The sequence below is a fragment of the Coffea arabica genome, chromosome 3c (assembly GCF_036785885.1).
Source record: "Coffea arabica cultivar ET-39 chromosome 3c, Coffea Arabica ET-39 HiFi, whole genome shotgun sequence".
In the NCBI taxonomy this organism is placed as follows: domain Eukaryota; kingdom Viridiplantae; phylum Streptophyta; class Magnoliopsida; order Gentianales; family Rubiaceae; genus Coffea; species Coffea arabica.
In genome coordinates this window covers 39932419-39954913 of record NC_092314.1, presented here as the reverse complement: position 1 = coordinate 39954913, position 22495 = coordinate 39932419, and the positions used below count along the sequence as shown (strand labels likewise).

At 34.7% G+C, this 22495-nt stretch overlaps 1 protein-coding gene across 1 annotated transcript; it reads left to right on the top strand.

The window, feature by feature from the left end:
- Positions 1 to 3493: 3493 nt before the first annotated feature.
- LOC113735936 (uncharacterized) lies at positions 3494 to 22445 on the top strand. The gene is made up of 7 exons (XM_027262898.1): positions 3494 to 3625; positions 3723 to 3964; positions 17686 to 17795; positions 17892 to 17954; positions 18036 to 18899; positions 18987 to 19424; positions 19519 to 22445. Exons 1-7 carry the CDS (start codon positions 3494 to 3496, stop codon positions 22443 to 22445), a joined length of 4776 nt encoding a protein of 1591 aa, XP_027118699.1.
- Positions 22446 to 22495: the final 50 nt, after the last annotated feature.

The window sequence follows — 22495 nt, the reverse complement described above, 5'->3', positions numbered from 1 at the left end:
TGTTATCCCATTCTTTGCGTTTGCAGAAATGTTAGAGATGGTGTTGTGCATCTCATTATGCATTAGGTTAGAAAGATGATGATAGACTTGTCCTTGCACCTTAAACGTATAAATGTCACTCTTACTGGATACAAGATGCTTATTTAACGTTACTTCAAGTAATGTGAAGGAGAAAATAGCTATGTTTTCAGAATCGGACCGGATATCGACTCGATCGAGGTCAGAGGTCAGGGTTTAATAGATTCAATCGGATTTGATCAAGATTGAACTGGATGACGTCATAAATAAAAATTATTTAAAAATTAAATATTATATGTAAAATACCTAATAACATGTTAATATTAATAAAAGTATATTCATATATATTTGATATTTCAAATATATTTAACAAAAAAATACAAAGAAATTAGAACAATCAAGTAGCAATTTGTATTTTTTAATGAGCATTAACAAGTTTAGAATTAAAATTATGAATTTATTTGAAAAATAATACCAAACTTTAGGATAATATTTATAAAGTTTGAAACATTTGAGATATATTAATAATTTTTAACAATCTGAAGGTCAAAACATAATATTAAAAATATTTTGACCTTTCAAAAAAAAAGAGAGTGAATTGGTGCCAAGTTTGGCGGATAAAAAGAAAGTCTATGAGTTAAATGGAGAAGTCAAGGGCTAATTGCTTAGATTATAGGTAAAAAAAAGAAACATCTGCCAAATGCACCTTGATACAGGCTTGTTCTTATTCTATACGTGCCGTGCTGATTCAACACGGCTTCAAAATTAAAATTCGCACGAGTAAAAAAAGTCAGTGCATTCAACGTTGTGTCATTGTGTCAGTCAGAACCGTGCTGTGTCATTGTGTCAGTCAGAACCGTGCACAGTCAGCACGGCTCCGACTGACACAAACCCGCATCCAAGCTTTTGTGTCAGTTCGAGCCGTGCATAGTCAGCACGGCTCGGACTGACACAAAGCTGACATAATTGTAGAATGTTGCTTTTTTGCAGACTTTATTTCTATGCCTAGTCATTGCTGAAATTGTCTATCAAGAACCGAACTTTGAAGGCATCTTTTGCTTGATTGCAGCTGTGCAAAACCCAAGGTTCTTCCTTTGTTCGTTGCTTATAAGGATTTAGCTGTGAGCCCATAATTTTTTTTCCTCGGTTAAAGCAGGATAAGTGCAGAAACTGCTTCAATCAGCTCAGGTTTGTATCTTTGGCTGGATTTGGACTGACCCTTTTGGTTTTTTGTTTTTCATCTTTAGATAGAGGAAGAGGCCTAATGGAGACAGAAAATGGAGATGGCGAATCCCGGTTGGAAGAATATGAAGTAATGGAGCAGATTGGCAGAGGAGCTTTTGGAGCAGCATTTCTTACAAATTAAGTTATCAATTTATACCGCTCTTTGTACCTATCATTAGTTTTAAATATTTACTTATAATATTCAATAAGCCTAATTATCAATTTTTTTCCATTGATACTCTATATCGCAAAATTACATATTATTTAATAATTAAATAATAAGAATATAACAATTTGAACTAAGTACTATAAAAGTTAATATTAAAACTTAATCCAAAAATTTTGAACCCCTAACATTTTTTTATATATAAATTTAAAATTTTATTTTATAAAGATAAAAAAAGAGGCTAAAATTTATCATAAATTGGTAATGCTAAAAAATGAGCAAGTTAACAAACTATGAGAAAATAAAATAATAAGATAAACCAACAAATAATAATAATAATAAAATAAAAGCAGTTAACATCATGACAAAATGAAAAATCTGAAAAAAAAAATGGGTGGGAAAAGAGAATTTTAAATGGATTAACTGGGTTTGATGGGTTATCCAATAATATCCATTTAATAAATGTGTATTATTGGGTAACCCATTGATACTCATATACAAAAATTTAAGATACCATACCTATCTATTCATGGGCGGGTATAAGTAAATTTAGTTAATTGAGTTGGTTTGTCACCTATAGTTCACAGTGGTTCTGGCTTTTTCTTTACTATAATATTTTCTTGAAATTTTGTAATTGAGAAGGCAAAAGGAGCCTTTTTTGCTGATAATTTTAGTAATAATATGCATCTTGAAGTAATGTTGAAAATTGAGAAGTGAAACTAATATATGATGCCTGTTTTCTGTTGGCTTGAAATGAAATTCTTTGGTGGTGTTATTGTTATTTATTTTCACGAAATAGTGCACAAGAATATGACCCCCTGCCCCTGCTCATCCGGCTCAGACTTCACATGGCCTTGTCGGCCTTCGTAACTGTCAGGCGCCTGACGGTTTTTTTTCAACTGCTTGTTGGCACCGTGCCCAGTCAGCACGGCTGCCGACAGGCAATTAAAAAGTCACGCCCATTCTGACTTTTTCAAAAAAAAAAAAAAATTTCTTCCATGCGACCGTGCTGACTCAACACGGCATCTATAAATTGAGACACACACCATGTCGGAGGTGCATTTGGCGGATTTTTTTTTTTTTATCTATAATCTAAGAAATTAGCCAGAAAGTCCTATTAAATATTTAATAATTTCTTTACCTTTTATTTTTATTTTTTCATAAAAGATCAAGTGTAGGATTTATTTTCTCCTATCCACTGGTAACTCTTTGATCCCAACTGTAGATGGCTAGCAAGTGGTAAAACTTTACAAGGTGTGAACAAAGGTTGAAAAGACTATAAAAAGTGTGTACTGAAGTACCAAGGAATAGAATAAAATAATTCATCGTCATGACATGCGTTTAAATATAAGAAATTTGTACAAAGGAAAAAGGTTGGGAATTTTGTTTGCCTATATCATTACTAGTTCTTTAGCTCGAAACGAATACAAAAATATAGAGTGGGTGGTCAGGATTGAATGAAAATCACTGTTGGATGCTGAACAAGAACATCAGGAAACAGTTTGGATTTTTTCGTACGACTACCAACAACCGCGTCTAACGGCTTTGCTTTTATTCTAATAATATAAAATAAAACACATTCCGCTAATTCGTATAGGGTTAATTCCACTTTTCACCTTTTACCAATGCTCAGATTATTACTTTGATTCCTAAACTTTAAAATGCGACATTTTAGTCTTTCGAATAAAAATTTTGTCCCACTTAGGTAAAATTAATGATGAAAATGAGACAGATTTTATATTTAAGTGAGACAAATATCATTCTTTAGGGATTAAAGTGGAATAGATTTTATAATTTAGGAATTAAAATAGGATAGATTTTGTACATTAAAGGACCAAAGTGAGACACATATTATACTTTAAGAAAGTAATTTAAAGTTTAGCGATTAAAGAAGGAATTCGGGAATAATTGAGCGGTGTAAAGTGAAATTAATCCTTGAAATATGTAAGAATTCTGATATTATGGTTTCTATGGCGGGTGAGGAATTTGTCCCGGTTCGAGGGTCGCAAGTTTTCTGTTTCGCAGGTCCGTGCTTTTATCATACAAAAGGTAAGAATGCTAGTTAGAGCCCATTTTTCGGGTATTATGGTGCCTTGGCAATGGGAGGAACTTCTTCAGGCTCTGTCTGGGGTTCGGAGGGTTTTAACTGCAACGATTGTCAGGTGGGCTTTCCCTCCGACGGGCTGCTACAAGTTAAACACTGATGGGTGTGCCACGGTGCGTGGTAGTGGGGGTGGGAGGGGTGATTAGGGATTCGTGTGGGAGGTTTATTGTAGCTTTTGCGGATTCATTTGGCGGGTTGGACTCTTTGCAGGCGGAAGCTCGTGCTCTCCTTTTGGGGCTGCAACTGGGCCGCCAAGTAAGGGTCCCTCAGCTAATTGTTGAATCTGACTGTCTGGCTCTGATTAAGTGTTTAAGGAAGGAATGGGGAGTTCCCGCAGGGATTCGGCCTATTGTTCGTGCTATTTGGATGGGTGAGTCAAGTTCTCACTGCTTCTTTCATTGCTACCGGGAAGGGAATACAGTGGCGGATTCGCTAGCAGCATATGGGGCCTTGTCAGGCGCTCAAGTTATTTTCACTAAGCGCTCTCAGTTACTGACTTGTACTAGAGGACTTTTGGCTTTGGATATGCAGAATTTTTGTAACTTTCGATTTTCTTTTAGGGGTTAGGGCATCTGCTCGAACCTCGGTTTTGTTCTCAGTTTATGATTAATAAAATATTAATTTAAAAAAAAAAAATCCTTGAAATATGTAGAATAGAAAAACTGATACTATTTAATTTTTGGTTGAAATAAAATGACAAAAGTGGGCAGTGTTGGAGACCAAAAAGATTACGTATTCGTGCCGGTTCCGTATTGAAAAGAAGAATTACTCAGCAGCTTCTTAATCAACTAGTGCTGGATTCTGTGATGTATTACTCAACTAAGTATTGAACATTTATCATAGTTAATAAACAAAGGATGATATTCGATTTCTGGAATATGGACTTGGAAAGGATTTTTTTTTTTTTTTTTTTTTTTTACTTTGGAGAAAGGGATTGCTTCCTTAGTACTACTCCTACTGGGTCTTGACTCTTTGAGCTTGATTTACAGCTTTTGACGATTTACTTTACATCTTTTAATGTAGTCCACAACATTTACTCAATTATTGCTAGATATTAGACGGTATACAGGTAAACGGATGCATTCCACACAGCTCCATTTTTTGCCTCACATTTCAATTTACCAACACGATAGACCCCAAATGTTTCTTGCATTAACTATTTAAAGTTTTATCCTTCAAAATAAAAAACTATTTAAAGTTTAAGGGATATTTGGTAAGTAGGTTTTATGCTACGAGTTTCAAATTCAATCTCATTTGGATTGCTATTTTCTAGAAAAAATTTGATATATGTGAAGTAAAAAAGTAATTGAAAAATATGATCACTAAAAACGTAACAATTTTTTTGAAAAAATTTGCAATCCAAACATGTAAATCTAAATAAATATGATACGTTTATTCTTTGGATTTTGTAATTACTTATTTTTTAAATAGGGATTTAATGTTTACTTATTTATTTGTCTCGTATCTTAAATTAAGAGTAAGAAAGCCATTTTCATTTTATACTCTGCATTCCGCTTTTCTTTCAGTTTTTGGGCATCCTTTGCTGCTAATGTGGCGGTGGGGACAAAGTATGAAAACATGAAATTTCCAAGCGAACACGTATCGAAAAGACAATAGGGAAAACAGTCCAATATAGTGGTGCCTTTGCACATTTCCAAAAGACAATAAAAATGGATGGGGTGTTTTTCAAAAATTAGCTTTTTAAATATAATAAAAATATTTTAAAAGGTTATCTAAAACTTAATTTATATTTTTTCAAAAATTAAAAAAAATATTTTAAAATATATTCTAGAAATTCTTCTATCATATATATATATATATATATAATAAAGTCGTATTCTCATACTTATCCCTTTATATTTTCTCTTTCCTACATGGCTTAACGAGACGGCAAGTAATTTCCTACGTGGCTTGCTCCTTTTTTGTTTGGATATATATATCAATTCTTATTTCCTATAAAAATCATATATATATATATATATATATATATATATATAATAAAGTCGTATTCTCATACTTATCCTTTCATATTTTCTCTTTCCTACATGGCTTAACGAGACGGCAAGTAGTTTTCTAATAGGATTTTTAATAAATTTTATTATAGGATTCTTAATAAACGAAACAAAGTTTTGTACCCATTCTTAATAAATGATTAGTAAACATATAGTAGTTGCCAAGTATAATTAGTAAACATATTTATTACTCGGCTATACTACATGGTTTGTTAACGAGACATGGTCATCTTACATGTTAATTCTTAATATTATAGGATTCTTATTTCCTACCCAAAGTTACATACTTTAAGCAACTTAAATTAAGATAAACATAGTTTTAATGTTCTTATCAATATCTCTTTGTATTCTTATCAATTCTTATTTCCTATGTCTATACTACATATAGCCTCTAATATATTGATTTCAAGTATCAAATTCATGGTTAGGTATTTCCACTGCAAGCGGTTGGCATATTAAAGTATCGATTTTGGGTTTTCACTCCTCTTGATTATCAGGTACATCTTCATTCAATACATATTTTTTTTAAAAAAAAAAAGCATGTTGATATTCAATTGTAAGAGTTTAGTAACATATCCTGAATTTTATTTATTTATTTTTGTTTTATTTTCTATTTGTTTTGTATGAAAACATAGGATTTAAACAAAGTACTTTCATCGTTATTTTTGTAAGATTTTTGCTAACATGTTTGTTAATTAATTTTTGTGATCGTATGCTAAGATGTTTGTTAATTTGCCTTTAGAAAAAACAACCAAAAACAAAAGGTACTGGAAAGTAATGCGATATAAATACAAGAGACATAAATATCTCTATTAGATATATCTACAAATTCATTAGTTAATTAAAAGATTTTGATCGTTTACTTAATTAATCCACTGGAGAATGGTTTCACAAGGTTTTTTAAAAAGTACTGATGCAGTCATTTATTTCTCCTCAACTCCTTGAGAAAGAATAGACTTACGGATGGAGGATTTATGGCCATAACAGTACAAGCGAATGTGACTTAAAAACGTATACATCCTAGATCATGCAATTTTTGATGTATGCTTTATGCCCTCACTCCAAGGCCCAAATAAAATTGCCCATGGTGCAGTCTGTATATGAAAAACTTAAAAAATGGATACACCGGTTTTTGTCTTCGACAGAACGCTGAAAGCTCCAAGCCAAGGCTAAGGGAAAAATGTTTAGTAACATATCTTAAATTTTATTTTTTTTGTTTTATTTTCTGTTTGCTTTGTATTAAGACATAGGATTTAAACAGCATGAAAAAGAAAGCAATATATTAAAACAATACGGGTATCATGCACGTATCTTCCAATCTATGAAAATAAAATTATTAATGATATCATCTGTAAAATATAAAGTTTCAATTTAAGTTAATATTCGTTATCATTTATTCATATCTGTTAATATAAACATATTGTTAATGATACAAGAAAGATTTGTTTAAATTATTATTAATACAAAAGTGATATTAAGAAAAAATATAAATAAAAAATTTTGAATTTTGAATTCCAAATTCCAAATTCCAAATTCCTCATTTCGGATTGAATTGTGTTAAATTTCGGAATGAATTGTGTTACTGCTTGGAAGGCAGAATATTATTGAAAGACTCAACAGTTATAGAAACATATAAGCAAAGGCCACAAGGAAAATGGGCATAATGGTCATATTGAGAGATAAGTCTGTGGTCCTGCAAGGCAGTGATTATGAAAGCAGTGCAAAGCTTATGAACAAAAGTTTTGGCGCTTTCAACTTTTTGCAGAGACCCTCGACTTTTTCGCGGGCCTTTGCAGACTCCTTCAGGATTCTGACCTCTGTTTTGCCTGTGGCTCCCCCCCGCCCCCCTCCACGGGACATTATATGCTAAACTATTTTATTTATACAAATTAGGACATGTAAAACGAATATTACTTCTAAATTTAGATTTTTATTTTTGTTGATGTAATTACATGTTTACAATAATTAAGTTTCTACCATATATTAAAATGCAATCAAATATCAAATATATGTGTATATATGTGTGTATGAATGTGTGCGCATCAAATTCATGGTTAGGTATTTTGAGTGCAATTGGTTGGCAAATTTTGCATCGATTTTGGGTTTCCACTCCTCTTGATTATCAGATACATCTTCTTTCAATACATATTTTTTTTAAAGGCATGTTAATCTTCAATTGTAAGCGTTTAATAACATGCATCGAATTTTGTTTTTTTTTTTGTTTTATTTTCTATTTGTTTTGTATGAAGACAAAGGAATTGATTTGACATGCACGTTTTGCGTGGATTGCTATTTTTGTTTTCAAAAAGTATGTATGTTTTCGGTAAATATTTTTTAATCAAATTTTCACCTCATATATATAAATTTTCATGGGTTTTGTTGTCCAGAATTTTTGTAATCAAATTGTTTTCAATAAGTCAAAAGATTCTTTTTTAAAAAAATATATATGTTCATCTTCAGATGTAAGAATTTTATGGAGGTAAATGCTATTGTCGATTATGTCCCATGTTGTTCTTAAATTTTTAATAATCAATTGATGAAGATATTTCTTCACGAAATTTGTGTCTTTAGCTATTATTACTGTTAGTTACTTTAGTTGAATTTTTTTTTTGCTATGTCTGACACTGCAGTTAAATATTTATATTATAAGCATTTGGTGTATACCTCTTGAGTGATCATGAACTCAAAGGGAAAATTTTATTTTGGTTCCTTTTGCGAAATTTATGTATGCTGGTGTTCAAGGGTCAACGCAACAAAGATTTTCAAGGGCATAATATATAGTCAACTAACTCTACAAATACAATTTACTATAAAATTATTACCCACTTTAATACATCAAATACCATAATAGAGTGGCTAATTAAATGTACAATATTTTATTTTAGCTCAAATTAACATTATTGTATCATTGCACATTTATATTTACACTTAATTTATTTAATGGTATTTATGTAGGAATCATGAATCAATCACGAGTTTTTAAAATTTCATTCAAGACGCTATTGAATGAAATCTTGGATTCATACAATATACCATTACCAGAGTGGACCTACGAGAATAATGGCAACAAGGCATGGAAAGCATATCTTGAAATAGTAAATCCTTTGGATCATGAACTAAAATTATACTTTCATAGTTTTGGATACAAAGAGAAAGATGAAGCAGAAGAACAGGGAGCCCAACATGCAATACACTACTTGCAAACGCTGCTCGAATTTAAAGTTGAAGACGCGAACTACAAAGCAATGTACCATTTTCAAATGTATTACAATGAAAGCAAAATATGAGCTGTCACAAGAGAATGAAGACTTAAAGGAACTTTATAAGGAGTTACTTAAGGAGAACAAAATTTTGAAGAAACGTCTTTACGAAATTGAAAACAGTGATGCTGAGTCTGTGGTTATGAACTAAGATAATAGCAGGAACTTTATGTTGGATTTTTTAAATCGATAGTTTGAGTGTCTTTAGTGATTGTTTTAGTAAAGATGGATGTAATTCCCATGAGGGACTAAATATTCTCTATTTGCATTTTATTGGAATGATTGACTTTGTACTTAATTTGAAAGTTTCACTTTATAACATGTTTGTGTGTTCTAACATTTGTTAGTCTAAATAAAATGCATTTGTTAATCAAAGAAAAATAATCTAACAAAACGTATTTGTTTATTTAAGAACAACTTTTACATAGCATTTCTATAATTTTGTTTTTTCTCAACGTCTTATCAAGTTATGATAAATGTTTTTATCAACAGCAACTCGGTGAATCCTTCTCGGTTTGAAGATTACAAAAATAAAAAACAGACAGCAACCCAGTAAGTTATGCTTACTTTTTTCATCAAATAATTTATTATTATATGCTAAATTATTTTAATTATTTATTAATATTTTTTATTATATGCTAAATTATTTTAATTATTTATTAATATTTTTTATTATATGCTAAATTATTTTACTTATACAAATTAGGACATGTAAAATGAATATTACTTCTAAATTGAGATTCTTAATTTTGTCGATGTAATTATATGTTTACAAATATCAAATGTTTCTACCATATATTTGAATGCAATCAAATATCAAATATATGTATATATATGTGTGAATGAATATGTGCGCATCTGTGTATATATATATTTACTATAACATAAACAACAAAGTTAGTCTAAATATATGTGCACTATTAATCATAATAATTAGGATAAATTGATATTTACATATTTTGATAATTCTCCTAATAAAATTATTGATTATTGCTCTAGATAAACTACACTTGTATTTTATTTTTATCAGTGGATTCGATTGAGCTGGCTAGATATCGTAGGAGCATACGACGAGCCGTAATGTTAGAACGTAGAAATCAACGTAACCACCTGGCTGTTCGTCATACCCAAATATCCCCATTGAGCAGACTTCACCCAAATGTAGATCGTGCTAGACGTCTTAGAAGATTATATCCAAGTCTAATAATGTCACCATTTACCAATGAGTACAACCTGCCTATTGTTTCACATAATAATTTTTTTGAAACTATGAGTGGATCGAAAAGTATTCAACAGCAGCCCTATCGCCACGTGATTTCACGAACTGTTGTTTCTGAAGATGGTCAGAAGGAGACTTCAATAACCACGTTATTAGACTCACCTTACAACCAAACCCATATCCCCCATAATCACTACATACCTACTCAAGTTACAGGAAGTCAATATAATCGAGTCGAAATCGTGGCGGGTGCAGCCATAAATTCACATTCCTCAATTCTAGGGCAATCATATGATACTCAAATCGAAATTCAGAATGACATAGATTCTCATATGGTTGTTGGTCAAAATTGGTCATTCGAATCAACGAATACCAATATTTGATAGGGTGCGATTTTGTCATTTATTTTATTATTAATTTTTCCTATTACCTGACCTGATTTGAATTAATTATTAGATTCTACTCACTTTTCGTAATTTATATTTATTTCAGGGAGTAGAACAAAAATATCACAATCAGGGCCAATTTGATAATTATCAAGAAAGAGTTCAAGTAATAGGCATTTAGGAACATTTTTGGAATATCAAACCACAACCCTTCTTGGTAATTGGCCCGAAGACAGCATTAAAAAGAGGAGGCCGAAGTCTTCTTTTTGGCTCTCGAATCTTCTTCCTCTCCGGAGGGGGAGCCGCCGCACAGCACAGAGAGAGCTTTAGACTTTTCTTCATTCTTTTAGTCCTGAGTAATAGATTGTATCTTCTTGGTACGTAGGACTACTTAGCTTAGTTCCTTTGACTTTTCTTCTTCATATATTAGTGGGGCTCTTGGTAGTTTGTTCCCTCACATGTCAGAGCCTTTTGAAGAATTGAATCGTACACTGTAGTTTCTCATTTTTCTTTCATTCATTCGGCCAAATTGAATTCGCACGAGCAAGGACAAAGGGCGCAGTTGCCGTTTCGATTTTGTGTGAATTTTGTTCATTAATTATGAACTAATCTCCCCACTCTAGCCAAGGGACAATGGATGCTTTGAGTCACCTAAAATTGTGAGATCGATTTAATTTTATTTTTTCCTTTATTTATTGATATTCGCATATTCCTTGATTGCAGTGCTTATGATTGTTTAATTAATTGATTGTCTTGGATCCGGATAATTGGTTAATTTGATAATCTATTGTCAATTGGGACGTTAAATCCGTAATTGTTTAATTGTCTCAAAATAGTGATAACTGGCATGATTGGATTTGTGTCAGGGGAATACGTGGGCTAATCTAAAATAACCCTGGTAGTGCGTTATTTGGTTAGAATAGGGCTCCTCTAATACGTAAGGCAATTGGGGAATTAAATTCTATGGGCGTACCTAGGATTATTTCTCAATTAGAGCAGTGATTAACGGGCGTACCTTGATCACTGACACAGTAAGGAGGAGTTGACTGCCATCGATTGTTTGGTAGTTATAACCTATTTATTGATAAATAATTGGAATTGCCTTTGCTTATCGATGATCAATTAGGTGAACCATTGCTGAAGTCATTCCTTGGCTAGATCCTTAATTATCACTCATTTGATTTTAGTAATTTGTTATTTAATTTTAGTAGTTTCTTAGATTTTATTTGAATTTATTTAAATTGTCACCCCTGAGATAAAAACATCCCCCTTTGTCACTGTGAATTTAAAAAGAAACAATTACTCCCAATCCCTGTGGATTCGACCCTGCTTACCACTATTTACAGAAATTACTTTTAGTTTGAGCAGGTATTTATTATTGCACAAGCTTCGACAACATGTCAATTTTTGGCGCCGTTACCGGGGACTGGTGCCAGATTAAATTGTTTCTTTTTTAGTTTATCTTGTTTTCATTTTTTTTTATTTGTTTTTCTCTTATTTTTTTTATTATTATTATTTTTTTTATGGCTGCTAACATTCCATATTTTGATGATAGACTGGACTTTGTTCCTGAATGGAGTTATGAGACTCATATATTTTGATGATAGACTGGACTTTGTTCCTGAATGGAGTTATGAGACTCATATTTTCCCTAATGATCAATGGGCTGTTGCAAATTGTGGAACTTATTTTGACTCAGGTTATTCAACTGACACATGCCCCGCATTTCAAGATAATCTAAGTGCTCCAATTGATACTTTTGGAGATTTTTCACCCCAATATCAAACGCAGTATGACCCTTATTCAAACGGGTATGATCAAGAATGGTGGGATAATTCCAATTTTTATTATGCGACCGGGCCAATGGATTTTCAACAGCAAGAGTCTCAGCAATCATCCTCCGTGTCAGGTATGTCTCTTGAAGAAACGATGGGATTACTAATTGCTAATACAAATCAATTTCATCAGGAGACACAAGCGAGCCTAAATCGATTTCATCAGGAGACACAAGCGAGCCGTCGCGACCTGGCGGATCAAATGCATCAATTGACATCCAGGATAGAGCGATTAGCTTCTCACCTTGACGAATTGCCCTCACAAACCAATATCAATCTTGAAGGAGATGAGAATGCAATTATCCGGCCAAATGACATGGAACTGCAAGAGTTTCAAGGAAACAGATTTAAAGATGCAGTTGAAAAGGAAGTTGAAGTGTAAAAAATGAGACTCCAGGATCAACTCATTCAAGCGAATGAATCCAGTGAACAATCTCCAAATGCGGTGACATCCCCTCCACTCCTTCATCACTATTCTCCTGACTCTTACTCTTCAATTTCTGTTAATGAAATTGACTTTATTATACCAGACAGTTTTGAATTTCATGACAGGAATAAATTAAGAGTGGCGATGGCGAGATATCTTGAACCAATAAATGCAAGTGAGGGAGGAATGAATGGAGAATTCAAATTATCATCGACTCATTTGGCGCCATTCACTAGTCCATGGAAGCCCGTAACTCGTATGCTCAAGGATTATTCTATTTACGAGGGTTATCAGGACTATATAGAGGATGAAACATTAAGACGAGCCACACGATTTTATCCTCCATGAACAAAACATGATAATGTCTAGTCAGAGACATTAAAGAGAGGCGCTAATTGGGAGGCAACCCAATTGTTTCTTTTAATTATTTGTTTGATTTCGTGTGATAGTTTAAATATGTTTTCCTTGAGTTTGATTGATTTTGGGTGTTAATTTTCGTTTTTGCTGATTTGTAGGTGACCTTCAGTCATGACGCACCCGCGTGGTGATGTGCATGAAGCTCACGATCAGAAACTTCTGGGAGCTCTCTTGCCCTCATGACGCGCCCGCGTGGTGATGTGCAGGAAGCTCACGATCAGAAACTTCTGGGAGCTCTCTTGCTCTCTTGACGTGCCCGCGTCACGTTCGCGGGAAAGGTAAGGATTCAAAAAAAAATCACACAAAAACTCTTTCTTATCAACGTAGCTTTAGTGTCAGATATTAAAAAATAAAAAAAAATTTCAAGTAAGTAACAAGGAAAAAAAAAAGAAAAAGAAAAAGGGGAGTCTTTCCCTGAAAACAAACAAAAAAAAAAATCTCAAATGAAAAAAAAAACAAAAAAGCAAAAGAACAAAAAAAAAAAAAAGCTTTTCTTTTTTTCTTTTTTTTTTCTTTTCTTTCTTTTTCTTTCTTTCTTCTCCCCTGTTTCCCTTTTCTTTTACTCTACGCACGCCACCGAGCACCGCTCGGCCGAAGCGCACGCAGCAGCTTCCCCTCGCTGCTGCTACCCACGGTGCCGCCATCCCCCTTCGCCGTCCGCGCTCCCAGTTCCGCCACGCGACGCAGGCCACGGACAGGGCCCGCACGCCACTTCGCGCAGGCCCAGCTCATCTAAGCTCCGCCGCCCGAGGCTCCACCTTCGACCGCTGCTGTTCACGACACCAAATGCCGCACCTCCTCCCTCTTCGCCGCGCGCCGCCCCACTGCCCCACGCCGCTGCTCTGGACGCACCTCCCTTGCTCTGGACGCACCTCCTTTGCTCTGCCCACAGCTCCACCGTGAGCTACTGCCGCCACCTCTGCCCAGCTCCTCTCCACCGCACGCCAACCTCGAGCTGTACCCAACCTCGCCGCCAGCCACTCCTCCTCGCGCCTCCACCACCGTAGCTTCTACCAGCAAGAGAGCTGTTGCCCCTTTTGTTAACCACCACTAGCTCCACTTGCTTCGCCTATTGACCAGTGGAGGTATTTATCACTCAGTCTTCAACTATGGCAGTGTTAGTATTATTTTGGTTTACCGGTGACTTGGTTTTGGTTGTGTGTGGTTTATCTTTCATTATTCGCTACACCAGTGGTACTGGTGGAGTAACTGGACCGTAATTTGGTACCCTAGTTTGGTTGGCTGCGTTCTTATTGTCCAATATCTATGCTGTCTTCATTTAAAATTGCTGATTTTGAGTTAAAACTTTAACTGGCCAACTGGAGCCATTTGTTGAGAATTTGGGTGAGCTGAAATATTGCACTTGTTTGTTAAATTGGGAGGCTTCTATACCCTTTACATTGCTTATTCCAGTTCAGTGCATCTAGTTGAAATGCGGGGTTCAGTATTAGATTTGACTGGGAATCCTGTGGATACATTGCTTGTTGTCCGAATTGAGCTATATTATTTGGGGGATCTCACTAGTGTGGGTTAGCCGTTGAACTTGTTTCATCCACTGTTTGGGTATTTTGGCTCCACTGGGTCACTTCTACTCTTTTGGCTGACTGTTAGAGGCTGGGCACTTGGAATTACTCTACTACTGTCGAATTTATGAGTTATTATTGATTGCATTGTTCTTTCTTGGGGCTGTTTGATTGGGTTGTGCATTCCATTTTCCGCCAGTGGTACTGGTTGGAGTGTTTTCACTTCAATTTGATGCTTCTTTTGGATTGGTTAACATTGTGCGGTTAATTGTCAAATATGGACCATTTGTTGGGATTCTGGTTGACCTTTGTCTACTTTTACCTGTAAATTTGGGAGCCGTTGTTGACCATATTTGAGCTTGGGTGCCCGTGTTTGCTTTTGCATTCGACTATTGAGTTGGGGAACACCAGTGACTATGGATTTGCATTTGTTGGTTTTGTTGGATATTCTGTCTTTTGTTATTTGGGGTGATAATTGGCGACAATGGTGAGTGGCGCCACTTACAAGCACAGGTTCACAACGTAGAGGAGCGGATGACAAACATCACCCGCCAAGTGGCAAGGATGTCTCAGAACCTGGCCTCGTACCGTCACCACGTTGGTTTCCCTCCGCAGCTGCCGAATACCCTTAGCCACTTGGGAGGGAAGTTTCGTTGTCCTCTTCGCTTTAATTATTTTATTTCCTCCATTGAGGACAATGTAGGATCTAGGTGTGGGGGGAGGGATAGCTGTGCCAGTTTTTAGTTTTCAGATGTCCTTCTTTTATTTCTAGTTTGTCATTTGTCTAGTCTTCGTTTACTTTTTTTTTTTTAATGAATACCCAAGTTTGATGTTGGATTGTTGTCTCTAATTCTACTTTTGCCAAGATTTACTAATAAAAGGGTATCAAGTTAATGTGGTTGAATCCAAAAACATCTCTTTGGTGAATATCGATGACTGTTTTACTCTTATAATTTTTGGTTAACTTTCCTAGGCATAGGGAATGATTATTGACATTTTCATGTGAATTGGTCCGGTTATTAACTTTAGTCCTTCATGTTTGAAAATGAGGCTAGCTGATGCGAGTTTTCTTTTGGTTCTTGTGTTATATTGAGTTTTTGTGATTTTTAGCTATGAATAAACTTGACTGTACTCCGCTATTAGTTACTACTGAGAAACCGGGGATCTGCACCTAAAAGTGTTGATTCTCGCGTCAAAAGGTAGTAATTCCTATGAGTACGTGGTCACGTGGCGATAGAAGCTGAGTAACCAGGCTCCTTCATCTGGCCAATGTTGGAGTTCGCGTCAAAAGGCTCTAATGGCTAGCGACTAAGTCTTTTGTTACTATTGAAAAAAAAAAGAATCAAAAAAAAAAAGTAGGGAAAAAAATGTGAAAAAAGTGAAGGTTGTGTTAATGTGTAATAAAAGTCAGCTTGCCGAATTATAGATTTAATGTTGAGATTTTGGTTAATAGTTGGACCATTTGCTGATAAATGTTATGCGTTATTCCTTTTTCTTAGATTAGTTAACCTGAAATTAGAGAAGTTTGTGGTTTAGAAGCTAACCGGAGTGATGTTTCTTGGATTTGACCATTGATGCTTGATTATTATTTTTTTTGGTATCTTGGCAATTTTGTAGATAGAGCAGTAGCCACTATCAAATATTGGTGTTTGTTTGTTATTCTCATGCTTGAGGACAAGCATGGTTTAGGCGTGGGGGGAATTGATAGGGTGCAATTTTGTCATTTATTTTATTATTAATTTTTCCTATTACCTGACCTGATGTGAATTAATTATTAGATTCTACTCACTTTTCGTAATTTATATTTATTTCAGGGAGTAGAACAAAAATATCACAATCAGGGCCAATTTGACAATTATCAAGAAAGAGTTCAAGTAGCAGGCATCTAGGGACATTTTTGGAATATCAAACCACAACCCTTCTTGGTAATTGGCCCGAAGACAGCATTAAAAAGAGGAGGCCGAAGTCTTCTTTTTGGCTCTCGAATCTTCTTCCTCTCCGGAGAGGGAGCCGCCGCACAGCACAGAGAGAGCTTTAGACTTTTCTTCATTCTTTTAGTCCTGAGTAATAGATTGTATCTTCTTGGTACGTAGGACTACTTAGCTTAGTTCCTTTGACTTTTCTTCTTCATATATTAGTGGGGCTCTTGGTAGTTTGTTCCCTCACATGTCAGAGCCTTTTGAAGAATTGAATCGTACACTGTAGTTTCTCATTTTTCTTTCATTCATTCGGCCAAATTGAATTCGCACAAGCAAGGACAAAGGCCGCAGTTGCCGTTTCGATTTTGTGTGAATTTTGTTCATTAATTATGAACTAATCTCCCCACTCTAGCCAAGGGACAACGGATGCTTTGAGTCACCTAAAATTGTGAGATCGATTTAATTTTATCTTTTCCTTTATTTATTGGTATTCGCATATTCCTTGATTGCAGTGCTTATGATTGTTTAATTAATTGATTGTCTTGGATCCGGATAATTGGTTAATTTGATAATCTATTGTCAATTGGGACGTTAAATCCGTAATTGTTTAATTGTCTCAAAATAGTGATAACTGGCATGATTGGATTTGTGTCAGGGGAATACGTGGGCTAATCTAAAATAACCCTGGTAGTGCGTTATTTGGTTAGAATATGGCTCCTCTAATACGTAAGGCAATTGGAGAATTAAATTCTATGGGCGTACCTAGGATTATTTCTCAATTAGAGCAGTGATTAACGGGCGTACCTTGATCACTGACACAGTAAGGAGGAGTTGACTGCCATCGATTGTTTGGTAGTTATAACCTATTTATTGATAAATAATTGGAATTGCATTTGCTTATCGATGATCAATTAGGTGAACCATTGCTGAAGTCATTTCTTGGCTAGATCTTTAATTATCACTCATTTGATTTTAGTAATTTGTTATTTAATTTTAGTAGTTTCTTAGATTTTATTTGAATTTATTTAAATTGTCACCCCTGAGATAAAAACATCCCCCTTTGTCACTGTGAATTTAAAAAGAAACAATTACTCCCAGTCCCTGTGGATTCGACCCTGCTTACCACTATTTACAGAAATTACTTTTAGTTTGAGCAGGTATTTATTATTGCACAGGTTTCGACAACCTGTCAATATTTTATGTGGGGAACGAGTTCAACATGCTTCATCATCTTTGCAAGAGGAATTAGATATGAATCAGTTCGCTAATTCAGACACTTTATTAGGTATGTGATTTCTCTTACAATTACGACAATAATACTTTTCTTATAGTTTTATGATTTTATCTATTCAAGCACTATTTTTTGAATATATTCATGCAGATTCAGAAATGGATACTTCATGCAATAATGTACCTAATTATGAACGAAGAGACATTCCTAAACGTAAGTTTTTGTGATTTAAATGTAAGAGTCATTTAGTTTTTTGGTTTCGTGATGACAAATGTAATCTTTTATAATTCATAGGTACATTTTTTGAACGTTGGGATTTTGGATTTCCTTCGCATACATGTCCTTATTGTGGAGCAATTTTATGGTATGAAGAGAGAACCATAAAATCTCAACATGTTGCTTCTCCAAGATTTTCAATCTGTTGTCAAGAAGGGCAAGTTCAATTGCCTCTACTTATCGAACCACCACAATTTCTGAAGCAATTATTGGAATATAATGGAAGACGTCAAGCTAAACATTTTCGAGAGAATATCAGAGCTTTTAACATGATGTATGCATTCACATCGATGGGTGGTTGTATTGACAACACCATAAATGATGGACGTGGCCCGTACGTTTTTCGAATCAATGGGCAAAATCATCATAAAATAGGGTCTCTTATACCTCCTGATGGTCGTCTTGGAACTTTCGCACAGTTTTATGTTCATGACACACAAAATGAGGTCAGGAATAGGATGCATCCATTTAGTACAGTAAACAGAAATTGTGATTTGGATCCTGAAATTGTCAATGGATTGAAAGAGATGTTGGACGAGTATAATCCACTTGCAAAGGCATTTCGAATGGCAAGGGACAGGTTTCAGGAATCCAATTACATGTCAGTTCGTTTGAGATTGATTGGTACTCGATCTCGAGATGGAAGACAATACAACTTACCAACATCATCAGAAGTAGCTGCACTTATAGTCGGTGATGGAGAGCAGGCAAGGGGAAATCGAGATATTATTGTTGAGGAAAAAACTATGGGGTTAAAAAGAATCACTGAATTGCATCCAAGTTTTATGGCGATGCAATATCCAATCATATTTCCTTATGGTGAAGATGGTTTTAGGGTGAACATACCAAGAAATGTGTCTCCAAATCCAAGAAAGAGTAACGGTAAAAGAAAGTTTATCAGCATGCGGTAATTCTATGCTTTCAGAATACAAAATAGACTCAATGAAGCGAAAACATTGGTCAGTGCAGGTAATTTATTTCAGCAGTATATTGTTGATGCTTTTGCTGCAATTGAGGAAAATAATTTGAATTGGATTTGTGCCAATCAGCAAAAGATTAGAGCAGAATTATACAAAGGTTTGCAAGATAATGTGGTACGAGGTGATACGACACCTGCATCAGCAGGAAAAAGGTTGGTTTTGCCTTCAACTTTTACCGGTGGACCAAGATATATGGTTCAAAATTATCAAGATGCAATAGCAATATGCAGATTCATGGGTCCTCCTGATCTTTTTATTACTTTCACATGCAATTCTAATTGGCCAGAAATCAGCAAGGGTATAAGTTTGATCCCTGATCAGAAAGTTGTGGATCGACCTGATATCGTTGCACGTGTTTTTCACATAAAATTAGATCAATTGATGAATGATTTAACACATGGACAGCATTTTGGCAAGGTGATGGCAGGTATCAAACTAACAAAATATTTTATTTATTTTTTCAAAAATATTTAATTTATATCAAATTCTCATTTAATTTCATATACTTATACTTTGTACAGCATTATATACAATTGAGTTTCAAAAGAGAGGGTTGCCCCATGCGCATAATCTGTTATTCTTACATCCAGATGATAAGTGCACTACACCAAGAGATGTTGATCGAATCATTTCAGCCGAATTGCTAGATAAGAATACTGATCCAATAGCTTATGAAGCAGTTTTACAATTTATGTCACACGGACCATGTGGACCAGCTAATACAAGGTCACCGTGTATGGAAAATGGAAAGTGCAGTAAACATTATCCCAAATATTTTCAGACTGAAACAATAATTGATGAAAACGATTTTCCAGTATACAGGAGAAGGGACAATGGACGAGAAGGTATTAAAGCTGGTGTGAAAATTGATAATCGATGGATCATTCCTCATACTGTTGATTTGGTTGTCAAATATTGGGGACATGTTTGTGTTGAATTGTGCAATCAGGGCAGGTCTATAAAATATTTATTCAAATATGTGAATAAAGGATATGATAGAGCCACTTTTGTCATTGAGGAAAATGATGCAACTGATGGACAGAGTGGAACACGAGTTGTTCGTGAAGTGGATGAGATAAAAAGATATCTAGATTGCCAATATATATCAGCATCAGAGGCTTGCTGGAGAATTTTTTATTTTGACATCCAATATCGGAGTATTGCCGTTCAAAGATTAAATTTTCATCTTCCAAATGAACAGCCTGTGCTATTTGGTGATAATGATCCTTTGGATGAAGTATTAAATAGAGCAGAAGAACATAGTACAATGTTCATTGAATGGATGAAAACGAACTCCACAGATACATCTGCTCAACAGTTGACTTATGCAGATTTTCCTACACAATGGACATGGAAAAAGAAGTTGAGAAAATGGGTTAAACGGAAGTTTGGTCGATCAATAGGTAGAATTTTTTATGCTCATCCTTCAACTGGAGAAAGATTCTACTTACGCATGTTATTGAACATTGTCAAAGGTCCAAGGTCATTTGAGGAGATTAGGACAGTTAACGGAGTCGTGCATCCAACGTTTAAAGCGGCATGTCAAGCGTTGAGATTATTGGGTAGTGATGAAGAATGGCATAATGCTATAAGAGAAGCAGCAAATTGGCAAACAGGTCAGCAATTACGTGAATTATTTGTGACCATGTTATTATTTTCTGAGGTATCTAATCCATTAGATTTATGGGAGAAAAATTGGGAGTTTCTTTCTGATGACATATCCTATCGACAACGTTGTATACTTGGAGATAATTTTATATCTTTCAGTGATTCCCAAATAAAGAATTATGCACTTTATGAAGTTGAAAAAATTCTCAATCGAAATAGTAGAAGTTTGAAAGAATTTCCTGGAATTCCATTTCCTGATATGCTATTGGATAATGATAATCGAAATCGGTTTATTATTGAGGAATTGAATTATAATAGGGAAATTCTTGCACAAGAACACTTTCAACTACAAAGTGGGTTGAATGAGCAACAACTACAAGTGTATAATGCAGTCATTCATGCTGTTGATTATGGTCTCGGTGGTCTCTTTTTTGTTTATGGTAGTGGAGGAATAGGAAAGACTTATTTGTGGAGAACTATAATTGCTCGATTACGTTCACAAGGAAAAATAGTTTTGGTGGTAGCATCTTCTGGTATAGCTTCTCTATTGTTGCCTGGTGGAAGGACAGCTCATTCGAGATTTAAAATTCCTATAATTATAGATGGTGATTCTACTTGCGCAATATCACAGGGATCACAATTGGCTGAGTTAATTTGTAAAGCATCATTGATTATTTGGGATGAAGCTATAATGTTACATCGAAATATTTTTGAAGCGGTTGACAGAACATTCAGGGATATCTTACGCTTTCATGATCCTGACTCTGAGCACAAAGTTTTTGGTGGCAAAACTATGTTACTTGATGGTGATTTCAGGCAAATTCTTCCTGTCGTACCCAAAAGGGGTAGAACTGAAATTGTTGCTTCATCAATTAATCGATCTTCTTTGCTTTGGGGTCATTGTCATTTATATCTATTATCTTTGAATATGCGTATACGAGCTAATGACATGCATTCAGATTCTGTTGAAAGTTTAGAAGAATTCAGCAAATGGATTTTAGATTTGGGTGAAGGAAAATTATCAGCTATTTCCTTTGATGATGAAGACGAATCTACTTGGATAGAGATTCCTAATAATCTACTCATTCCTCAGGATACTGACTGCATACACCGCATCATTGATAGTACGTATCCTGATCTATTGGCTAATTATAATAATGCTTCATATCTTCGCAATAGAGCTATTCTTGCCCCGACCAATGATGTTGTTGATGAAGTAAATTCTGTTATTCTATCATCCATTCTTGGCCAATCTAGGATATACTTAAGTGCTGATAGAATCTGTCCCACCTCTGATTGCGGACTTGAGCAAGCTTCTTTATACCCGGTTGAGTTTTTGAATACACTTAAATTCTCTGGAATTCCAAATCATTCAATTGAGTTAAAGGTTGGAATTCCAATTATTCTGCTACGCAATATGAATCAGAGTCGGGGTCTGTGCAATGGTACACGGTTGATAATTACAAATCTGGGAGATAACATCATAGAAGCTGAAATGATTACAGGGTCAAGTATAGGGACAAGATTTTTCATTCACAGGATTGACATGACTCCTACGGATTCAAAATGGCCTTTTGTGATGATTCGACGTCAGTTTCCTATTAAGGTTTGTTTTGCTATGATAATAAATAAGAGTCAAGGCCAAACTTTTGATAACGTTGGAGTGTACTTGACAAAACCTGTATTTAGTCACGGCCAATTATACGTTGCTGCTTCTCGAGTAACCTCCCGTCAAGGATTGAAGTTTTTGATCAAGGATGATCGAAATCCGGAAAATCGTCGTACAAGAAATATTGTTTATCGAGACATATATGATAATTTACGCATTGGTATAGGTTAAATTCTAAAGCTTGATTTATAATTCATGCGTATGCAATTTTGTTTGTTTTT